Source organism: Apis laboriosa, unplaced genomic scaffold, assembly GCF_014066325.1.
Source record: "Apis laboriosa isolate Shangri-la unplaced genomic scaffold, ASM1406632v1 scaffold34_cov151, whole genome shotgun sequence".
NCBI classification, from domain to species: domain Eukaryota; kingdom Metazoa; phylum Arthropoda; class Insecta; order Hymenoptera; family Apidae; genus Apis; species Apis laboriosa.
The window spans coordinates 9,690,553-9,708,563 of NW_025222928.1; the positions used below are offsets into that span (position 1 = coordinate 9,690,553).

The 18,011-nt window shown below is 24.5% G+C and overlaps 4 protein-coding genes across 10 annotated transcripts; 2 read left to right on the plus strand and 2 right to left on the minus strand.

Annotated features, from left to right (window-relative positions):
* The first annotated feature begins 1,226 nt into the window (after window positions 1–1,226).
* LOC122714737 (EH domain-containing protein 3) lies at window positions 1,227–5,095 on the plus strand. Its single transcript, XM_043936368.1, has 7 exons — window positions 1,227–1,564; window positions 1,908–2,419; window positions 2,505–2,818; window positions 3,018–3,126; window positions 3,253–3,571; window positions 3,967–4,137; window positions 4,348–5,095. Exons 2-7 carry the CDS (start codon window positions 1,934–1,936, stop codon window positions 4,551–4,553), a joined length of 1,605 nt encoding a protein of 534 aa, XP_043792303.1. The 5' UTR covers window positions 1,227–1,564; window positions 1,908–1,933; the 3' UTR covers window positions 4,554–5,095.
* Window positions 5,096–6,026: 931 nt separating this feature from the next.
* Window positions 6,027–8,321, plus strand: LOC122715371 (target of rapamycin complex subunit lst8). Of its 2 annotated transcripts, XM_043937512.1 has the most exons (7): window positions 6,031–6,832; window positions 6,903–7,055; window positions 7,165–7,226; window positions 7,332–7,482; window positions 7,608–7,810; window positions 7,910–8,052; window positions 8,128–8,321. In XM_043937512.1, the coding sequence occupies exons 1-7, from the start codon at window positions 6,707–6,709 to the stop codon at window positions 8,250–8,252; spliced, it is 963 nt and encodes a 320-aa protein (XP_043793447.1). In that variant the 5' UTR covers window positions 6,031–6,706; the 3' UTR covers window positions 8,253–8,321. The 2 variants fall into 2 exon arrangements, with proteins under 2 accessions (XP_043793446.1, XP_043793447.1); XM_043937511.1 differs by having other exon boundaries at window positions 6,027–6,832; window positions 7,910–8,321.
* A 344-nt stretch (window positions 8,322–8,665) lies between these two features.
* Window positions 8,666–14,066, minus strand: LOC122715370 (ADP-ribosylation factor-binding protein GGA1). Of its 3 annotated transcripts, none has more exons than XM_043937510.1 (12): window positions 13,929–14,066; window positions 12,144–12,306; window positions 11,838–11,998; window positions 11,317–11,550; window positions 11,052–11,225; window positions 10,767–10,986; window positions 10,204–10,548; window positions 9,932–10,064; window positions 9,453–9,745; window positions 9,129–9,295; window positions 8,902–9,012; window positions 8,666–8,807 (listed from the first exon to the last, which is right to left on the minus strand). In XM_043937510.1, the coding sequence occupies exons 2-12, from the start codon at window positions 12,178–12,180 to the stop codon at window positions 8,715–8,717; spliced, it is 1,968 nt and encodes a 655-aa protein (XP_043793445.1). In that variant the 5' UTR covers window positions 12,181–12,306; window positions 13,929–14,066; the 3' UTR covers window positions 8,666–8,714. The 3 variants fall into 3 exon arrangements, with proteins under 3 accessions (XP_043793445.1, XP_043793443.1, XP_043793444.1); XM_043937508.1 differs by having other exon boundaries at window positions 9,453–9,820; XM_043937509.1 differs by lacking the exon at window positions 13,929–14,066 and having other exon boundaries at window positions 9,453–9,820; window positions 12,144–12,482.
* An 859-nt stretch (window positions 14,067–14,925) lies between these two features.
* Window positions 14,926–17,758, minus strand: LOC122714902 (SAP30-binding protein). 4 transcript variants are annotated; one of them, XM_043936676.1, is made up of 3 exons: window positions 17,454–17,748; window positions 17,149–17,218; window positions 14,926–17,079 (listed from the first exon to the last, which is right to left on the minus strand). In XM_043936676.1, the coding sequence occupies exon 3, from the start codon at window positions 16,897–16,899 to the stop codon at window positions 15,907–15,909; it is 993 nt and encodes a 330-aa protein (XP_043792611.1). In that variant the 5' UTR covers window positions 16,900–17,079; window positions 17,149–17,218; window positions 17,454–17,748; the 3' UTR covers window positions 14,926–15,906. The 4 variants fall into 4 exon arrangements, 3 of the variants coding, with proteins under 3 accessions (XP_043792611.1, XP_043792612.1, XP_043792610.1); XR_006346737.1 differs by lacking the exon at window positions 17,149–17,218 and having other exon boundaries at window positions 16,745–16,885; window positions 16,959–17,079; window positions 17,454–17,758; XM_043936677.1 differs by lacking the exon at window positions 17,149–17,218 and having other exon boundaries at window positions 17,524–17,748.
* Window positions 17,759–18,011: the final 253 nt, after the last annotated feature.

The following is an 18,011-nucleotide window of genomic DNA, read 5'->3' on the forward strand; positions in this document are numbered from 1 at the left end:
GAACGATTATTCCAAGCACTCTTTCCGTTTAATTCAAATATTCAAACAGAAGATAATGCGTGAATGTCGATTAAATGCCATCGAATACGAATCGTATTAATCGATACATGTATATAAGTATGTACTTATAACATGTCAAACAATTTTATATTATAAATCAAATATATATATACATATTTTTTTATATATATTTATATGTAAAATTGTTTTCTAATAAATATCATTATTAGTTTTAATAAGGAATTAAAGATGAATTAATTTTAATTATTATTAATAATTATATCGATTGAAAAAAGTTTGATAACAATAGAATTAGAATATTTTATTCCTTTTTCTCTTTCTTTTATATTTATGATCTTTTTTTTTTAATAAATAAATAAATGGATAAATAAACGAATAAATATAATATATATATATATATATATATATAATAGATGGAATATGACCGACCTCGATTAACAGTGACGCGTAACAGTGTGCTCATTTCAAGATAAAACTAAACACACGCGTGACTCTACATAGCCAATATCTATATGTACAATATGTATATAGACATATGAATCACTCAGTAAAAGGAGGTTTACTTATCTTTATAGAAAAGAAAAGTTCCTAAAATTGTGTTACTACTGCAGATAAATAATCTTCATATATCAATTATGTATTTTTATTCAATTGACTTCAATTGGCTTCTATTTCAAATATTTCATTAAAAATATAATCATATTTTTTCATTTTAAATCAATCGAATTCATGTATTAATAAAAATTATCTCTCTTTATATACTATTGTTCGTGATTATTTTTTTAATTTTCTTTTTTTATTTATTTCTTTACTTTTTTAAATCATTCATAATTCCAATAAATTCAAGAATAACAAGTTATTCCATATAAATTGATACAATTATGTACATAATCAATTAAATATATCTAATCAATATTTAATAATCATTGAAAATATTTGTACAACTTTTGTTCCTATTTACGAAACAATACAATAACGTTGAAAAAGAATATCTATAAAAATATTTTCCGTTGAAAAAAAAAAGAATGAAAATGTACACAGATGATATAATATTCACTTAATGCAACAAGTAAACAAATAAAAAGAAAAAGAAAAAAAAAAGAATAAGAGAAATGTTCAAAAAATAGAAAAGGGATAGAAAAGAATAGAGGAGAATAGTGAAATGCAGAAAAGAGAGAGGGAGAATAAACTAGAAAATGGAAGGAGGTATACTCAGATGCGCGATGCGCAGTCGTATTGATATACATGTAGAATTGTTCGCGACGTGGTCTGTTGAGTGGTCATATACAACCGGTTGTTTTCTTATGACTAACACGTTCAAGTGATACATGATTCCCTTTTATCGATCGTGTTTTAGAAATAGAAATAAATTGTTAAGTTTCCATCAATTTTTTTTTTAAATTTATTTCGCTGACAAAAAGTGCATCTCAATTCAACGTTTCAATATATATAAATTATACGTGCTGTCAAACGTCGTGCCGTATGATAGTTTTTCATCACTCCTGTCACTATTTGTATATTTTACAGAATCAGTGCAAAAAGGGTAGATTTTGTTTTTATTAATTTCTTAAATATTTTTCATCATAATTTTATTTTTCTTTTTTTTTTTTTTCTTACTGTAATATATACGATATTCGTAAAATATTTATTCATAAATGTATTTATTATTTATTATCATTATTATTTAATAATAAAAAAAAAGAGAAAGATAAGATTCTAAGAATTGTTATATCAAAATTGTGAATTAATATCAAAACCGAATTTAAAAATATGTTTTTATTCAGTAAAAAAAAAAAAACATTTAATATCATGAACATTTATAAAAATTAAATTATAAAATATAAAAATAATTTATAAAAATTTGTAATGCATTATTATATTTGTAGGATTATTATCTTGATTATTATTCGAGATGTTCAGTTGGTTAACTCGGGAAGAAAGCGGTAAACAGGATCTCTTTGAAAATGTTGCTGATGGCCTCAAAAAAATATATAAATCAAAATTATTGCCTCTTGAACAACATTATCAATTCCATGATTTTCATTCACCTCAACTTGACGATCCAGATTTTGATGCAAAACCCATGATCCTTTTGGTGGGTCAATATTCCACAGGCAAAACTACTTTCATCAAGTATTTGCTAGAACGAGACTTCCCTGGAATAAGAATTGGACCTGAACCAACGACAGATCGCTTCATTGCAGTTATGTACAATGAGAAAGAGGGTGTAATCCCTGGGAATGCTTTAGTTGTTGACCCAAACAAGCAGTTTCGTCCACTTTCTAAATTCGGAAATGCTTTCCTTAATAGATTTCAATGTTCTACGGTCGCATCTCCTGTTTTAAAAGGCATATCTATAGTTGATACACCTGGTATCTTATCAGGCGAAAAACAAAGGGTATGTATTTTTTTACAAACTTTTATTAAATTTTATTTTAGTTTAACTTTTAGATTTAATTAATAATCATTTTCTCTCATATTAGGTGGACAGAGGTTATGACTTTACTGGCGTTATGGAATGGTTTGCCGAACGAGTAGATAGAATTATCTTATTATTTGATGCTCATAAACTTGACATTTCTGATGAATTCAGACGTTTGATCGAGGCATTACGTGGTCATGATGATAAAATTAGAATTGTTCTCAATAAAGCTGATATGATTGATCATCAACAACTCATGAGAGTATATGGAGCATTAATGTGGTCTTTAGGAAAAGTTTTACAAACTCCTGAAGTAGCTAGAGTATATATTGGTTCATTCTGGGATCAGCCTTTAAGATATGATGTAAATAAAAGGTGAATAATCTATAGTTATTATTATTTATATTTTATTTTTTTTTGAAATACTAATCTCCATAATAGTATAATTCTATTTATTATATACAAAGCTAAATATTAAATATTTTGTATAAATATTCGAATTTATATATAATCTTTAAAATTAAATATTGTATATATGCAAATGAAAATTATATATATTTGCATTTATTTTCAGATTATTTGAAGATGAGGAACAAGATTTATTCAAAGATATGCAATCATTACCTAAAAATGCAGCGCTTAGAAAGCTTAATGACTTGATTAAACGTGCACGGTTAGCAAAGGTAAACAAGCGTAAAAATGATAACCTATCCACTATCAAACACCGCGCCTTATTACTAATCGATTCATTATCAGTTACATATTGTTCAAAGATTAATGATAAAATTTAATTGTATATCAATTTATAGGTGCATGCTTATATAATCAGTGCTTTAAGAAAAGATATGCCTAGTGTGTTTGGTAAAGATACTAAAAAAAAGGAACTTATAAAAAATTTGGGTCAAATTTATGATCAAATACAAAGAGAACAACAGATTTCACCTGGTGATTTTCCAGACTTGAAAAAAATGCAAGAATTCTTAGCTCATCATGATTTTAGTAAATTCAATACTTTGAAACCTAAATTGTTAGAAGTGGTTGATAATATGCTTGTTAAAGATATTGCTCAACTTATGAGTATGATTCCTCATGAAGAAATTGGTACAACATCAGATTTATTCGTGAAAGGTATCTTTCTCTATTTATCTTTTATCAATATATGAATATTCTCATAATATAAATATGAAGTATATGAATTTAAAAATATAAAAATACATTCATATTTTATTTATTAATATATTTATATAATTAGATTTATATAATTAAATTTCATTAAATATATTCATCAATTTCATCACTTTTATAATCACATATATATTTATATTTCTTTATTTTCGTATTATTCTGAAAAATAATCAAGAGAAATAAAATTTTTTTTTTTATTTTATTATTGTAACTACATAGATTGTTGCGATCGTTCGCTAAAAAAATTTTCCTGTATCTTTTTGTTTTTTTGTTATTTTTTTTCAAATAACATGATAGATACTTTATGAGATTATGTGATATAATATTTTGTATCATAGGCGGTGCATTTGAAGGAGTAGTTGATCAAGTGAGTCCATTTGGATATAAACGAGGGGAAGGTATCGATGCTGGTGCAGGTGAACCGGAATGGATAGTTAATAAGGAAAGATATAAATACAATGCAATATTCGAAAAACTCGGTCCATGTGATGGAAAAATCACAGGTGCAGGTAAGTTTTTATATTTACATGTTTGTAATTTGTATTTATAATTCATTAAATTTCAAAATAGCAAATAAATAGCAAATTTTTCTTGTAAATAACATTATTCAAAGTTTGAATGTAAATATGAAGATACAAATATAAAAAGTTTTTACATTATATTTTTTATTTGCTATTAAATATTAAATAATATTCATTCATTTGGGATTATATTTTCAGCGGCTAAATCGGAAATGGTAAAATCAAAATTACCGAACAATGTACTTGGAAGAATTTGGAAATTATCCGATATAGATAAGGATGGATTTCTAGATTCTGATGAATTTGCTTTAGCAATGCATTTAATTAATGTAAAACTCGAAGGTTATGATCTACCTGCAGAATTACCAGATCATTTAATACCGCCATCGAAGCGGAATGCATAATTTAATTTTCAATATTATATTCATATCTGTTCATTAATATGGTTTGATGTATGTTTGGTATATGTTTACTACGCACACATACAATTATATTTATTAATATATATATATTATATATATATATATATATATATATATATACATACATAACTCGCCAATACAATATCGCCAAATATCAAATCGATCAATGTTGCTAAATTTGTTAAATGTTCGGAAGAATACGCGAACTTTAGTCATGAACTTTATTTCATTAAATATTTTTATAGTTTTTATCCAATTAAAATACAAAAAATTTGAGAAAAAATAATAATAAAATGGTTTTTCTTAAATTGCAAATTGTTTTTCACGCAGCTTAGCTTATTCAATGCTTTCGAAATATACCACATACTTTTTCGAGTTACGCTTTCTATATTCAAACATTTGGATTTTTGATAAAAGTACAAACTTTTACTTTTTCTCATTTTTTTTTTCTTTCTTTATTTCATATCACATCAGGAATTAATAATAAAACTCTGTTAATTTGAATATTTTTTATGAATTGTAAACACTTAGATATGTGAAAAAAATAAAATTATACAGATAATGAAGAACGAACGAATGAATGAATGAGAGAATACACGTGCGCGCGTATGTAATATATTTTTCTTTAATTTTTTGAATATAATTGTTAATACAAATTATTATTATTATTATTATTATTATATTATTATTACAATTATCATAATAATTATCATTATTGTTATTATATTTATTATAATAATAATTATTATTATTATGAAATTTTATTATTATTTAATTATTAAAAGTGATTAATTATTATTATTATTATTATTATTATTATTATTATTATTATTATAGCATATTATTATATCATTAAATCTTAGAAGTGTACAAATTCATTGTATCACTCCATGACTAATGTTTTAATTTTTTTAATTTATCAAATATGTGAATTTTTCCTGTTTTATAAAACAGGAAAAAAATGTAAAAGTATAAGATATTTATATTTTCTAATCATATACTGTGTGTACACAAATGTTCGATAAAGCAAAAGTGATATATCTTTAACAAATATCTTAATCTATGATCAAACAAAGTAAGTTGTTCTTTGGTATTAATAGAAATTTCCATGAAATGAAATCGTTATCGTATCGCAAAAATATATATAATGATACGAGTTATATCTAAAAAATGTAATGTTATTGAATCATTTTATATATTTTTTATTTCTCTATCTATACAATATATATTTTTAACAAAAATTATTAATATTAATCGATAATGTAAACATATTCTAATTTTAAAAAAGAAAACAGAAAATTGATAAAATGACGAATATATTTGAATAAATTTTTTAATATGTTATATTTAAAAAATAACAATACTGCAATTGAAAAATAAAAATATTTCAAGAAATTAAATTGTATCTTTTTTTTTAATATTCACCCCATTTTTATTTTGTATCTTTTTTTACATACATAATAATGTATGTAATATATACATACATAATAATGTTTAGAAGAATTCATTGTCTTCTTTTAATGACATTATATAGATGTGTATGCCTTTCCTTTATAACTTATTTTAGATTAGAGTTATCAACTAAGCATGTTTCGTTACTACCTCTACTAAAAATGATTCAATTTTCCTGTAGTGAATTTTTATAGAAGAAGAATGCCTAATATCATATTGTCTTATTATTACATTTAGCAGACGTGCTTTGACGAAAATCTGATCACGTGACTTACTTAATGTACAGTGGCAATGGAGGATAATATGACGTCATGTATTCTCCTCCTATGGAAATAGGGGAATTGAACCACTTTTTCTTTTGGTAGAGGGGATAACGTATTCGTGTACCGTGTTCATACTCTGTTTTGTGTTTATAACCTGTCATATGATATGTTCTAGTAATTGATGCATTTAAAGATACATTACGAATTAATCATTTATTTATAGTCAACATATTATTATTTGAAGTCAAAAATAAACTCATTAAACAAAATTCTGTAACAACAGAAGTAAAGAAAGTAAAGAAAACGAAAGATATAATATATGAAATTTTAACAGAAAATTACAAAATATTACAAATTTATATCTAATATTACGAATATTATCGAATTTTCATTTCTAAATTATTTCATACATTTTAACAAATGACTGTGGATGGCACTAACAGCAACGAGCAAGTTATTCTTGTAACAGGTGGTTATGATCATACTATCAAAATATGGCAACCTCATACTGGAGTTTGTCAACGTACTGCGGAACACACAGATTCGGTAAAATTTTAATATTGAACGATATATTCTACTTCAAATCTCATTTTCTTTAAAATTTTGTTATTTTTAGCAAGTTAATGCTTTAGATATTACTCCTGATAAATATTTGATAGCTGCTGCTGGATATCAACATATAAGGATGTATGATTTAGTTTCAAACAATCCAAATCCAATTATTAATTATGAAGGAGTATCAAAAAATATTACAGGCTTGGGTTTCCAGGTATTTTGTAATTATATTCTGTTGATATTAATAGTATATTATTTTTTAATTGTAAAACTATTTTCAAGACGTTAATTATAAGATTATTAAAATATTTTATTATATGTAGGAAGAAGGTAAATGGATGTATACAGGTGGTGAAGACTGTTCAGCTCGGATTTGGGATCTCAGGCAAATACAAATACAATTTAAATACCGTACTAATTTCTTTGCATAAAATGTAAAAATAATATCGATAATAATAACAATAACAAAAAAACAATTATAATATTATAGGTCAAGTAGTTTTCAATGTCAACGAATATTTCAAGTATCAGCTCCTGTCAATTGTGTTTGTTTGCATCCAAATCAAGCAGAACTTATTGTTGGTGATCAAAGTGGTGTTATTCATTTATGGGATCTACGATCAGATCATAATGAACAATTGGTATGAAATATATAAAATAAACTCATTTAGTATGTTTAGGAAATATTTTGTTTTGTTAGTAATCCATCAATTAATTAATTTTAATTCTATCTCTATTTATTTAAATAATTATTCCTTATGTAAAGATACCAGAAGCCGAAGCATCTGTGCAAGATGTTGCAATTGATCAAGATGGTACATATATGGCAGCAGTAAATAACAAAGGTCATTGTTATATTTGGACACTTACAGGAGGAGTAGGTGACGAGCCTACGCGTCTTAATCCTCGTCACAAACTTTCAGCACATAAACGTTATGCGCTTCGATGTAAATTTAGTCCTGATTCCACGTAAATATATTAATTATATATAATAAAATAATAAAATTATGTAAAATTTGATTTAACATTATAACATTATAATAGATAAAAAATGTGTATCTTATTCAGACTTTTAGTAACTACGTCCGCTGATCAGACTGCTCGAGTTTGGAAAACTACGGATTTTTCTGAAGTACAAGTACTTCAACATGAAGCAAAACGATGGGTCTGGGATGCTGCATTTAGCGCAGATTCACAATATATATTTACCGGTAACAACATAATTTTTTTTTTATGTTTTATTATATTTTGTTTTAGATTCAATTTTAACATTTTATTCAATTTAGCTTCGTCCGATGGTGTTGCAAGATTATGGAATGTATCAACAGGAGCAATAGAACGAGAATATCAGGGCCATCAAAAAGCAGTTACTGCTCTTGCTTTTCGTGACGAAGTACTTTCTGTTTCCTAAACGATATATTTCTTCAAATTTTTAAATAAAATATCGCATTTGTACATTTTTAATAATGAAGAATATCACTTCAACTTTAAATTTATAGTACATTATCTGTATTTTCGTATTTTTTTTGTTTGTTTGTGCCTTTCTTTTTTTTCTATTTTTCAATTATTATATTTATTTTGATCTTTATTGTATACGATTATAATATGTTCTCTCTGTGTATTTCGATCTTAAAATAGATTTGTTGATATTTTCGTTTATGTAATCACAACATGACTTATAAATATCTACATAACATTAATATTCTCAGAATATAATAATAAAGATAAAACTGTAATTACAATCTGAGAAATAAACTAAAAGAAACAATATCTTTTGAAAATTCATATCTTAAAAAACAATATATTCTTCTTTTGGCTATTAAAGTCTGTAATTCTTGAATTTAATTTATATTATAATTACACTTTAAGTACTTTAAACTAAAGGCAATTTTTCTACTTCACCCATTTCTGTGAAAGTTTCATCATCCATGGTATAACTTAACATAAATTTTAACGATACCGTTTCCTGTTAAGAAGAAATTATGTGATTAAATATAAAAATTATGTTTATAAAAATCGATAAATGTTTGAAATATAAAAGATAATTTTCATTGTTTTACCTTGGTAGGATTTGCAATTAACATAATTTGAGTAATTGCAGATGGAGGTAAAAATGGATTATGACCAGGTAATTCTGTTCCAGAAGGTGACTGAAGTCTACATTTACATCTCTAAAAGCAAAATATTATTAGTTTTAAAAATTATCATTAAATTAATCGAATTAAAATTATTAATTATTTATATTAACAATAATAACAATTATTAAATAAACATATTTAAAACATACTTTTGGCACCACTGCTTGAAATAAGTAATTAGTAAGTGGCTTCAAATTTTTACTCATTGTTGTAATTACTACAACAAATACATCTTTTCTTGGATTATCTCGAGCAAAATGAAGCACTACAGATATACCATTTTTTTCTTCAATTACTGTTATAGGTGGATTAATACCTATTGAAAAAAACAATAAAATTAATTAACAAAGCAGTTTTTATTAACTTATTAATTATTATATGTATTTAATTAAATATGATATTAATTATAAATATATAAAAACGATACAATATAATATAGAAATAAAATGAACAAAAAAAAAAATATTAATTACCTGGTTTAATATCATGAAGATTGATATTAATGTCTGTCAATGGTTTAATTTCAGGTTCTGGACTAATTGAATTTTCTGTTGACGGTGTTATTGAAGCAGCATCCCATGTACTTAATCGATTATTACATTGATTTGTATCTATTTTTTCATTTACATCACATTCGATAATAGTTTGAGAATTTGTATCATTATAAGATGGAAAGTTATCATTTGATTTAAATTGAATATCAGATACTTTATCATTTTTCATATTTGTAGTCTTTGATAAGTCAGAAAAATACGAAGAATTGCCACTGCGAGGAGAGGTCGTTGAAACATAATGTTCTGCTAAGGGTTCGGTATTTGGTGGGCGGTTTATACTTTGTTTACTACAGAGATTAAAAATAAAAGAACAAAAAAAAAAAAAAAAAAAGAAAAAATGATATAACTATATATAATGAAAATGATTAAGAAGTAGAACAAATATATGTTTTACTAACCTTGCTGATTTCAAACGTGAATTTGATACTATGCCTGATAAACTTTGTTTAAGCAAAGAATCCAATTCGTTTAATTCCTCCAGTGCTTTTGCTTTACTGTCAATTTTCTTTTCAGATGTGTTGATTAATTCATCTGAAAATGGAATGTTACTCACCATTTGTTCATTTTTTTAATTGATCAAATTCATTACTAAAGACGTTTGATTTGTTCAATATTATCAGTGTTATTGAATCAAAAGAACATATATTTTAAGCATTTTATGTTCACGGACCTTTCTTATTTTTAGGTAAAATATTGAGCGGCTGCATAATTGAATCAGTCATTAAGAAATTTGCATTGGAAACTGAAGAAATATCTGAATTTTCAGATTTTCCTAATGAATTGAAAATATCTCCTAAAACTTCCATATCTGACTGATGATTTGTTGTCATTGCATTGTAACTTGCATTTACATCATCACTTTTAACAGGAATGGTCTCCATTGGAGAGGATAAATCTAATAAATACGGACTGATGTTGGAATCTGTCTTAGGTTTTATACATTTACCATGAACTATAATTGTAGTATATTTCTCAAATACTTGTTCCAATTCATCACTTGCAGCAAGTACATCACCTATATATAAATAAATTATTCAAATATAAAATAATCTTAAAATTCTAATTGATAATTATAAATTTAAAAATTAAAAATTAAAATTTAAAAATTATATTATTCATAACTTGACTCATACTAACAAAAGTATGTATAAATTTTTTAATGTGTAATTTTATAACACATAAAATATTTATATTCATTATATAAATCTTTAAAAGATATTATAAAATACTGACCAAGCATTCCTTCATTATCTTGAGTTTCATTTGCTAACCTTAGCACAATTGGTTTCAATCGTTCACAAGCTTGATATAATTCTTTCATTAATTCAAGATCTTCTGTACTAGTTTCATTACAATTATATGAATCCAACATTTCTGATAATAACTTTGCATTGTTATGAACAGATTCTAATTCCATTATCCTACGTGAATTTAATTGTACTCTTCTTTCATCCTATAAAATAGATGATTAATGTATTCTGCAAAATTTTGTAGTAATTTCAAATATGACTCACATACCTCTCTCACCATAGTTTTAATTAATCTATTCGCTGCTTGTAAGTCATCAGGATTTTTGCTTTGAAGTAATTTTTGCAACAATTTGGATTTCTCTTCATCATCAAATATTGTGTTCTTAGTTTTTAATACTTTTAATCCTTCTTCTTGTACATTATTCATAGATATAGAATCATCCTAAGTGCATATATAATTTTCACATTTTCACAAGAAGAGATTGGAAAAAAAAAAAGGTTATATTTCATAAAAAATAACATATAAAACTTACTTCGATAACACCTTGTTTTTTTAACATTTCATAGGCTTCCTTGATTTTTAATTCTTTTGGATATTCCTTTGTCCACATATTTAACAATTGCAATACTTTTTGACGCACTATAGCTGGTGTTTTACCACCCAAATATTTTGGTGAAACTAAACGAATCATTTCATTTAAAAAACGAAATTTTCCAACTTCTGCGTGAAAAGATGGACCACATCTTCTCATACATGTATCCAATAACTATGTAATTAAAAGTCACAAATATATATTACATAAAAATTATGAAAATTTAAATTTTCTTTAATATATATATATATATATATTAATTTATTATTAAAAATTATTTTTTTAATTTCAATTTATATTCAAATAATATCAGCCATTGAATATCAAGCAATAAATGAAATAAAATAATTAAATTGAAATAACTTTTATATGCATATGTATGTACAGCTCTTGGAATAAAATAATAAAATAGTTTTAAATTTGAATTTATTATGTAAACAAAAATTGGAAAAAAAACTTACAGCAAGAGCTTGAAGTGCTTCTGTCTCATTAGATGACTGAATATGCAATGCTAATAATTTAGTACCAATTTGAATACCTTCTGATTCTTTGGTAAGCATTACGCAAAATGCTTCAATTGCAGCTATATCAGGTTTTTGATTTTGAGGATTCGTTACCCTTTCTATGAGGGAAAAAAAAAGAAGAAAAAAGAGAAAAAGAAAATATATTTAATGAACTGACTAAAACTTGAGATCTATTAAATGGACAATCTATGATTATAAATATTTCGAAATAATATAAAAAAAATAAATCGAATTTTTACTTACGCATTAGGGCCTCTAAACTTGTTGTTACAACATCCATTTCTATGATTTTTTTACAATTTCTTTAAATTTATGCGTTTTAGGTTATATGTATTTATTTGACAGCCAAGACGAACAAAAGTTTTAAAGATACCATTTTGATTTTTTCTTCACAAACAGCAATCACCTTAAAATTAAATATAATATGTTTTAATGTGTAAAATTAATATTCTATCTAGTTTAATTCCTCTAACGAAGATACATTAAAATGTTAAAAAAAAGTTTCTTATGAAGTTTACAAATGTTTCGTATGCAAACAGCTGTTTGCAATACAATTTACTGTAGAATTCTATTCGTAACTTTACTGACATGAGGCGCTATAATAAATGATTTGTACAATACCGAAGACAAAAAATATTTACAAAAGAATTCTAGAATTTCATTATTAAATGTGTATATGATAAAAAATTTTCAATTATAATTGCAGTTTTATTGTGTTCTTTAATAAATTAAGTAGATTAACATTGAGTTCATTTATGTATAGTCAATGTATTAATATTCGAACCGTCTTATCTGAATTTAGTATTTTCTTATATAAATATTCTTGACATGTGAAAATATCATTTAAATATTTTTTCTTTATAATATATGACAATGTTAATCATTTATGTATTCATTAATATAAAAATACAAAAATTCTTTCTAAAATATTTATTGTAAAATAGATTTTAAAAGAAAGAATATTATATTGAATAAATTATTTTAAATATGTAAAATACTTAATCAAATTTAAAATAAAATGCATAGAAAAGATTTCATTTATATTTTCTGAAAATTTTAAATATTTTTACATATTTTTAATATGATGTTTAATAAAATTAAATATGTTTAAAAATTTAATATTCTTATATTTATATTCTTTTATCCTACAGATAAATATCATTACTACGAAAATTATTCATTATATTATTCATTTGGAAAACTAGAATGATTTATTAAAAAAAACTTTTTATTTTAATAATAAATTTTGTTCGAAACACTTTTTTATTACATTGTACAACATATTTAAAAAATCGTGATAATAATTACGCGTAACATATAATTCATGAAATACAACAAATTTAATAAATCAATGTTTATATTTTTTTTGCATTTAATCTTATTTTACAAAACGTTGATAATTTTATTTTTTTAAGATTTTTATTTTTATGTATAATAATTCAAAAATTAATTCAAAGAAAATCAATTAATTTATTAATGTTTTCTATCATTTTCACATGAAATAAAGTTAAAAATATTATTGCATATAATAAAGTTTTTAACTTTTTTTATTTGTTTTAATATTATTTAAGTTTTATTTAATATTATTTAATATATAGTTTTTAATTTTATAGATTAATATTTGATATATAGTACTTGTATTTTTAATATTTTTTCTTTTATTTAAAACCTTTTTTTTTTTATTACATTTTTTATTACGTACATATATAAACATTATTTAATTTTATTTTTCATTATAATAAAAAAACATGAATAAATTTATTAATAAATATTTTATAGAAAAATTAATAAAAATAATATTAAAGATTATTTTTTTAATATTCTAAATATTGAAATAAACTTTTGGTTGTAAAAAGTTTAGAGAGAAAATCTTAATTTAATTTCCAAACTTCATTTTTTTGTAAATAAATCCTTATATTAATAAAATTTTTATTTTACTTTTAAATAATTTTTGTATATAAAATCACTCAATTTTCACTACGCAATTCACGAAATAACCTATACATGTATGAAAATATTTTAATATACCTTGATAAAAAATAAATAATTTATATATAATTTTTAATAAATTTATTAAAAAAAAAAAAGAAATTTTTTGATTATATCATATAAAGTAGAATCTCGATTGTTGCAATCTCTATCACGGAAATTTTAACTATTCTTGTATCTAAACAAAAGTTTAGTCTTCTCTTACATGTCAAGTAACTATCAAGTAACTATGTTTTTAACTGTATTTTTTTAAAAATTATTTTTCACTATTTTTTTTTGTTTAATATCTAGAAATTCAAAATAGGAAAAATCTTTTTTTTAATTATATGATTAATACGTATTTATTGTTATTTACACAACAATAAATCCATAAATATAGGATTATCTCAGAATAAATCAGATTTATCAGATGGCAAAAATGGATAGCCAAAAATGATTTTAATTTCATTTCCGAACAAAAAAAACATTTTTCAGGCAAAATTTTAAAAATGAAATTAACTAATTCTTGAATTGTGTAATGCGAATGAATTATCAATAAGAGATAATTTTGAAAATAAATAAAATATGTAGAATAAAATTTTATCATTAATTTAATTATTATTATAATAAAAAATTAAAAATTATTATTTATAATAAAAAACGAAAATATATATTTATATATACATACTACGAGCGAAGCATATAAAATTTTTTTCTTTGAATTCATTATTTTTTAAATATAATTATGCAAGAAAAATATAAAATCTAAAATATTATTCAAGTTAGAAAAATATCTAAATAAAAAAAATATTATTTAAAAAGTGAGAATTATTATCCTTCTTTTTTTTACATTTATTATAGATAAAATGACTACCATAGTTATACTTTAAATGCACATATGTTCTTCTTTAATGAAAACATTTATTGAAAACATTTCTCAAACTAATTATTTTTTAATTATGTTATTTTAATATTTATCTACATAGAATAATATAAGGAATTCAATTGTGTCAAAAAAAATTTGTTGCATTTCAAAAAATATAGATGCATACATACATATATATATATTTTTCCTTATCTTTTAAACATTTTGCTTTTTTAATTATAATCAGAAAAGAGATGATTTATTCCATTATATCAGTCAACTTGTATATGATTTTCACATTTATTAAGCTATGGGACATTGGATTTCTAAACATACAAATCTTTCGTATAAAAGTATCACTAATAATCATTTATTTCGATTTACAAGAAATTAAATCAATTCTAATTTTGTATCAATGAACTTATTTCTTACAATTATGATTATAAATAATAATTATTTTTTCAATGTTAATCTAAATTGGAAAAGATTCAAATTATTCGTGATGGCAGCACATGTTATAATGTACATATTTTACATTATTCGTCGATTCATAAAATAAAAATACTTAAAAAAGTTTCACTGACCAGCATTTATGTGTATATATCTACAAATATGCATATTCACAAGAAGAAAAAGAATTCCTTTTATATTAAAGTTATCGTTGTTTTCGTTTTTTTTCTTTTTTTTTACTTTTACTTTTCTTTCAATCCATTAACATATTAATAGCATAGAAAAAATATCACGTAAAGATGATGAATATCAAAATGTATCTTAAATTCAAAATATTTTACAGAGAAAAAAAGTGGTAAAAGAACTCAATAGTGGAACACATTATTCCACTTGCCATTTAATTCCAGAATCCTTCTTCCTTAGCTTTTATTATTCTTTTTCTTTTTTATTCAGTTATCCTTATTGATAAAGATAGTAATCTCGTACTATTGATATACTTTCAAAATGCTTTATCTCATGAAATTAAATGTTGAATCACTAAATTCAATAAAGCCAATAATTAAATACGAATATAGGCATACTGTGTGAATCTGTATACAAATTCATGCATGAAATTTGCTGCACTTTTCTATAAAACTCGCTGTATATGGTGTAATATTAAATGAAGAATGAAGTGTTGCTTTTTCGAAAAACATAATATTTACAAATGATTTACAGTGTATGTTACAGTCTTTTCTTTGGTAAAGATCCAAAAGCAGATATTACCGTTGCTTTGGTACCAGTTGCAGACGATGTTAAAGTAGTAAGAGTTGGTTGAGACAACAAAACAGTTGGTTTTATCGAGGCAGTAGCTCCTGTTGCAACTTGATCCCATTTACTTTTCCTTTTTTTAGCATCATCGTCTGTTGTACTAGAATTATTGGGTCGTTTAGCTGTACCAGAAACGATTTCAATTTTTGTTTTCTCTTTCCTAGCCTTTTCAAGTTTATCCATCTCGGTTTTTTGAACTTTGGCAAGTTCCTCATAATACGAGTCTTTACCCCACTTAAATGGATCAAATCTGTCTGGAGGATAATTAGTACCCAATTCATTGATGCTACAAAATTGAATTAGCTTTTCATAAATGGATGGATTTCTAAAATCCTTCCTTTGTTGAATAACTTTGTTCATATCCAAACCACTGCTCTCCATTTTCCTAAAAAGTTTTGTTATTTTTTCCTGCAGTTCCACAGGACACTGCCCTGGTGGCTCTGGTGGTATAGTGACGCCATAGGAGTCCACCTCGCTATCTGAAACTAATTGTTCTCCTTGACAACAGGGAGAGCATTCCATAATCGAGGAGGGCCTTCCATTTTCAAAAGGCTGTCCATCGATCTGTGTCTGTACCACTCCCTCGTCATCGGAGACTATTGAATCATCAAAGTATGAAACCAATCTCTGCACCTTAGATGTCACATCTGTTACTAAGGTGGGCGCGTTCGACAAATCGTTACTAGACTTGCCACCGACGTTGGGAGCAACAACGGGACTATTTGAGGCTGATGTGCCAGATTTGGGACTGGTGAAAGCCTGGGGCTGACCGACTTGGGCATTATGCGGGGCGGCCCCCTGGGGAGTGTTCGAATTCTCCTGAAGGTCGTCTTCCACCCCGTCTTCGCCCTCCGAGTCGGTATAGGTGGCCGTGAGAGATGCCAGAGCAACACTTTGTACAGACATGGTTAGTTGGCTTTGAGTGTCCGCCGTACTACCAAGCAATATTTTGTGTTGGAACTCACCGGTATAGCGTAGAGTTGTACGCCTTTTAGTTGTATTGGGCTTTTACATATATAAATATGCCTTATATCAACATTAAATATGCCCCAATGTTTTGTTGGAAAATCTATTACTATACCGTATCTGAAAAAAGAGTTTCAAATATATAAAATATCCATAAATTATCATTATATACTTGAATGAAAAACATACATATAAAATATTCCAAGTTACACATTTCATTAATAAGTTTGTGATTCCTTATTCTATTTATGATAGATAGCTATTAAATGAAATAGGAAGAAAAATATTAAAAATATTTAACATATATGTACATTTGTCGTATAATTTAAACATGCTTAAACTCAATCAATTTTATCGATATTTTTATAAACAGTTTGCAAATTATTATTTTGATTTATGAAAAAAACTACTTATTTTAAATTTACTAATCATTTGACAAGCGCATCAGGTTATGTCATTAAAGATTAAAATTGTATGCGAAAGTTACAACCAACCTGACTATACGAATCCACAGTTTTCCTGCTTACACTATACCTGATTTTCCATTCATTACAATAAACTTACGACTTATTATCCTCCTATTAATTAAAGTTTCCTTGGCCGAAAAATTCGAACGTTATCAATGTATACCGTGATATTCTAAGTTCTTGTACTCTTTTTACGAATTATGATGATGCGCATGCGCAAAATTAATAAAATACATACTTTCGTGCTCTTAACGAAAGATTAAAAAAAACTTGAAACAAGTGTAATTCTGACCTCTGCTATTTTTTTTTCTATTGTTATTATAAAGTTTTTCTATTGTTTTCCTTTTCTTAATAAAATGAAAAATTACAAAATTATATTGAAAACATATAACTTTTTTGTCATTGATAATTTAACAATTTAATTTTTTTATATTTTATAATTATCTTATTAAAAATTGTCAATTATTTACTTTGTATTTTATTATGAAATTGAAGAAATATTCAAAAAATATAAAATTCTATGTATGTATCGATGTAAACTTGTTTTTCTTCTATGAAAGAAAATCTTGTCTTTTTAACGAAAAG

Excerpts from the sequence above, each read along its gene's own strand:
- LOC122714737 (XM_043936368.1), top strand. The coding sequence starts at position 1,934 with ATGTTCAGTTGGTTAACTCGGGAAGAAAGCGGTAAACAGGATCTCTTT. Across the intron at positions 2,420-2,504 it reads TATCAGGCGAAAAACAAAGG|GTGGACAGAGGTTATGACTT; the intron begins GTATGTATTTTT and ends CTCTCATATTAG. Across the intron at positions 3,127-3,252 it reads AACGTGCACGGTTAGCAAAG|GTGCATGCTTATATAATCAG; the intron begins GTAAACAAGCGT and ends ATCAATTTATAG.
- LOC122715371 (XM_043937511.1), top strand. The coding sequence starts at position 6,707 with ATGACTGTGGATGGCACTAACAGCAACGAGCAAGTTATTCTTGTAACA. Across the intron at positions 7,056-7,164 it reads TTACAGGCTTGGGTTTCCAG|GAAGAAGGTAAATGGATGTA; the intron begins GTATTTTGTAAT and ends TATTATATGTAG. Across the intron at positions 7,483-7,607 it reads CAGATCATAATGAACAATTG|ATACCAGAAGCCGAAGCATC; the intron begins GTATGAAATATA and ends CCTTATGTAAAG.
- LOC122715370 (XM_043937508.1), bottom strand. The coding sequence starts at position 12,180 with ATGGATGTTGTAACAACAAGTTTAGAGGCCCTAATGC. Across the intron at positions 10,065-10,203 it reads TTTACCTAAAAATAAGAAAG|ATGAATTAATCAACACATCT; the intron begins GTCCGTGAACAT and ends TTCCATTTTCAG. Across the intron at positions 8,808-8,901 it reads TAATTGCAAATCCTACCAAG|GAAACGGTATCGTTAAAATT; the intron begins GTAAAACAATGA and ends TCTTCTTAACAG.
- LOC122714902 (XM_043936677.1), bottom strand. The coding sequence starts at position 16,899 with ATGTCTGTACAAAGTGTTGCTCTGGCATCTCTCACGGCCACCTATACC.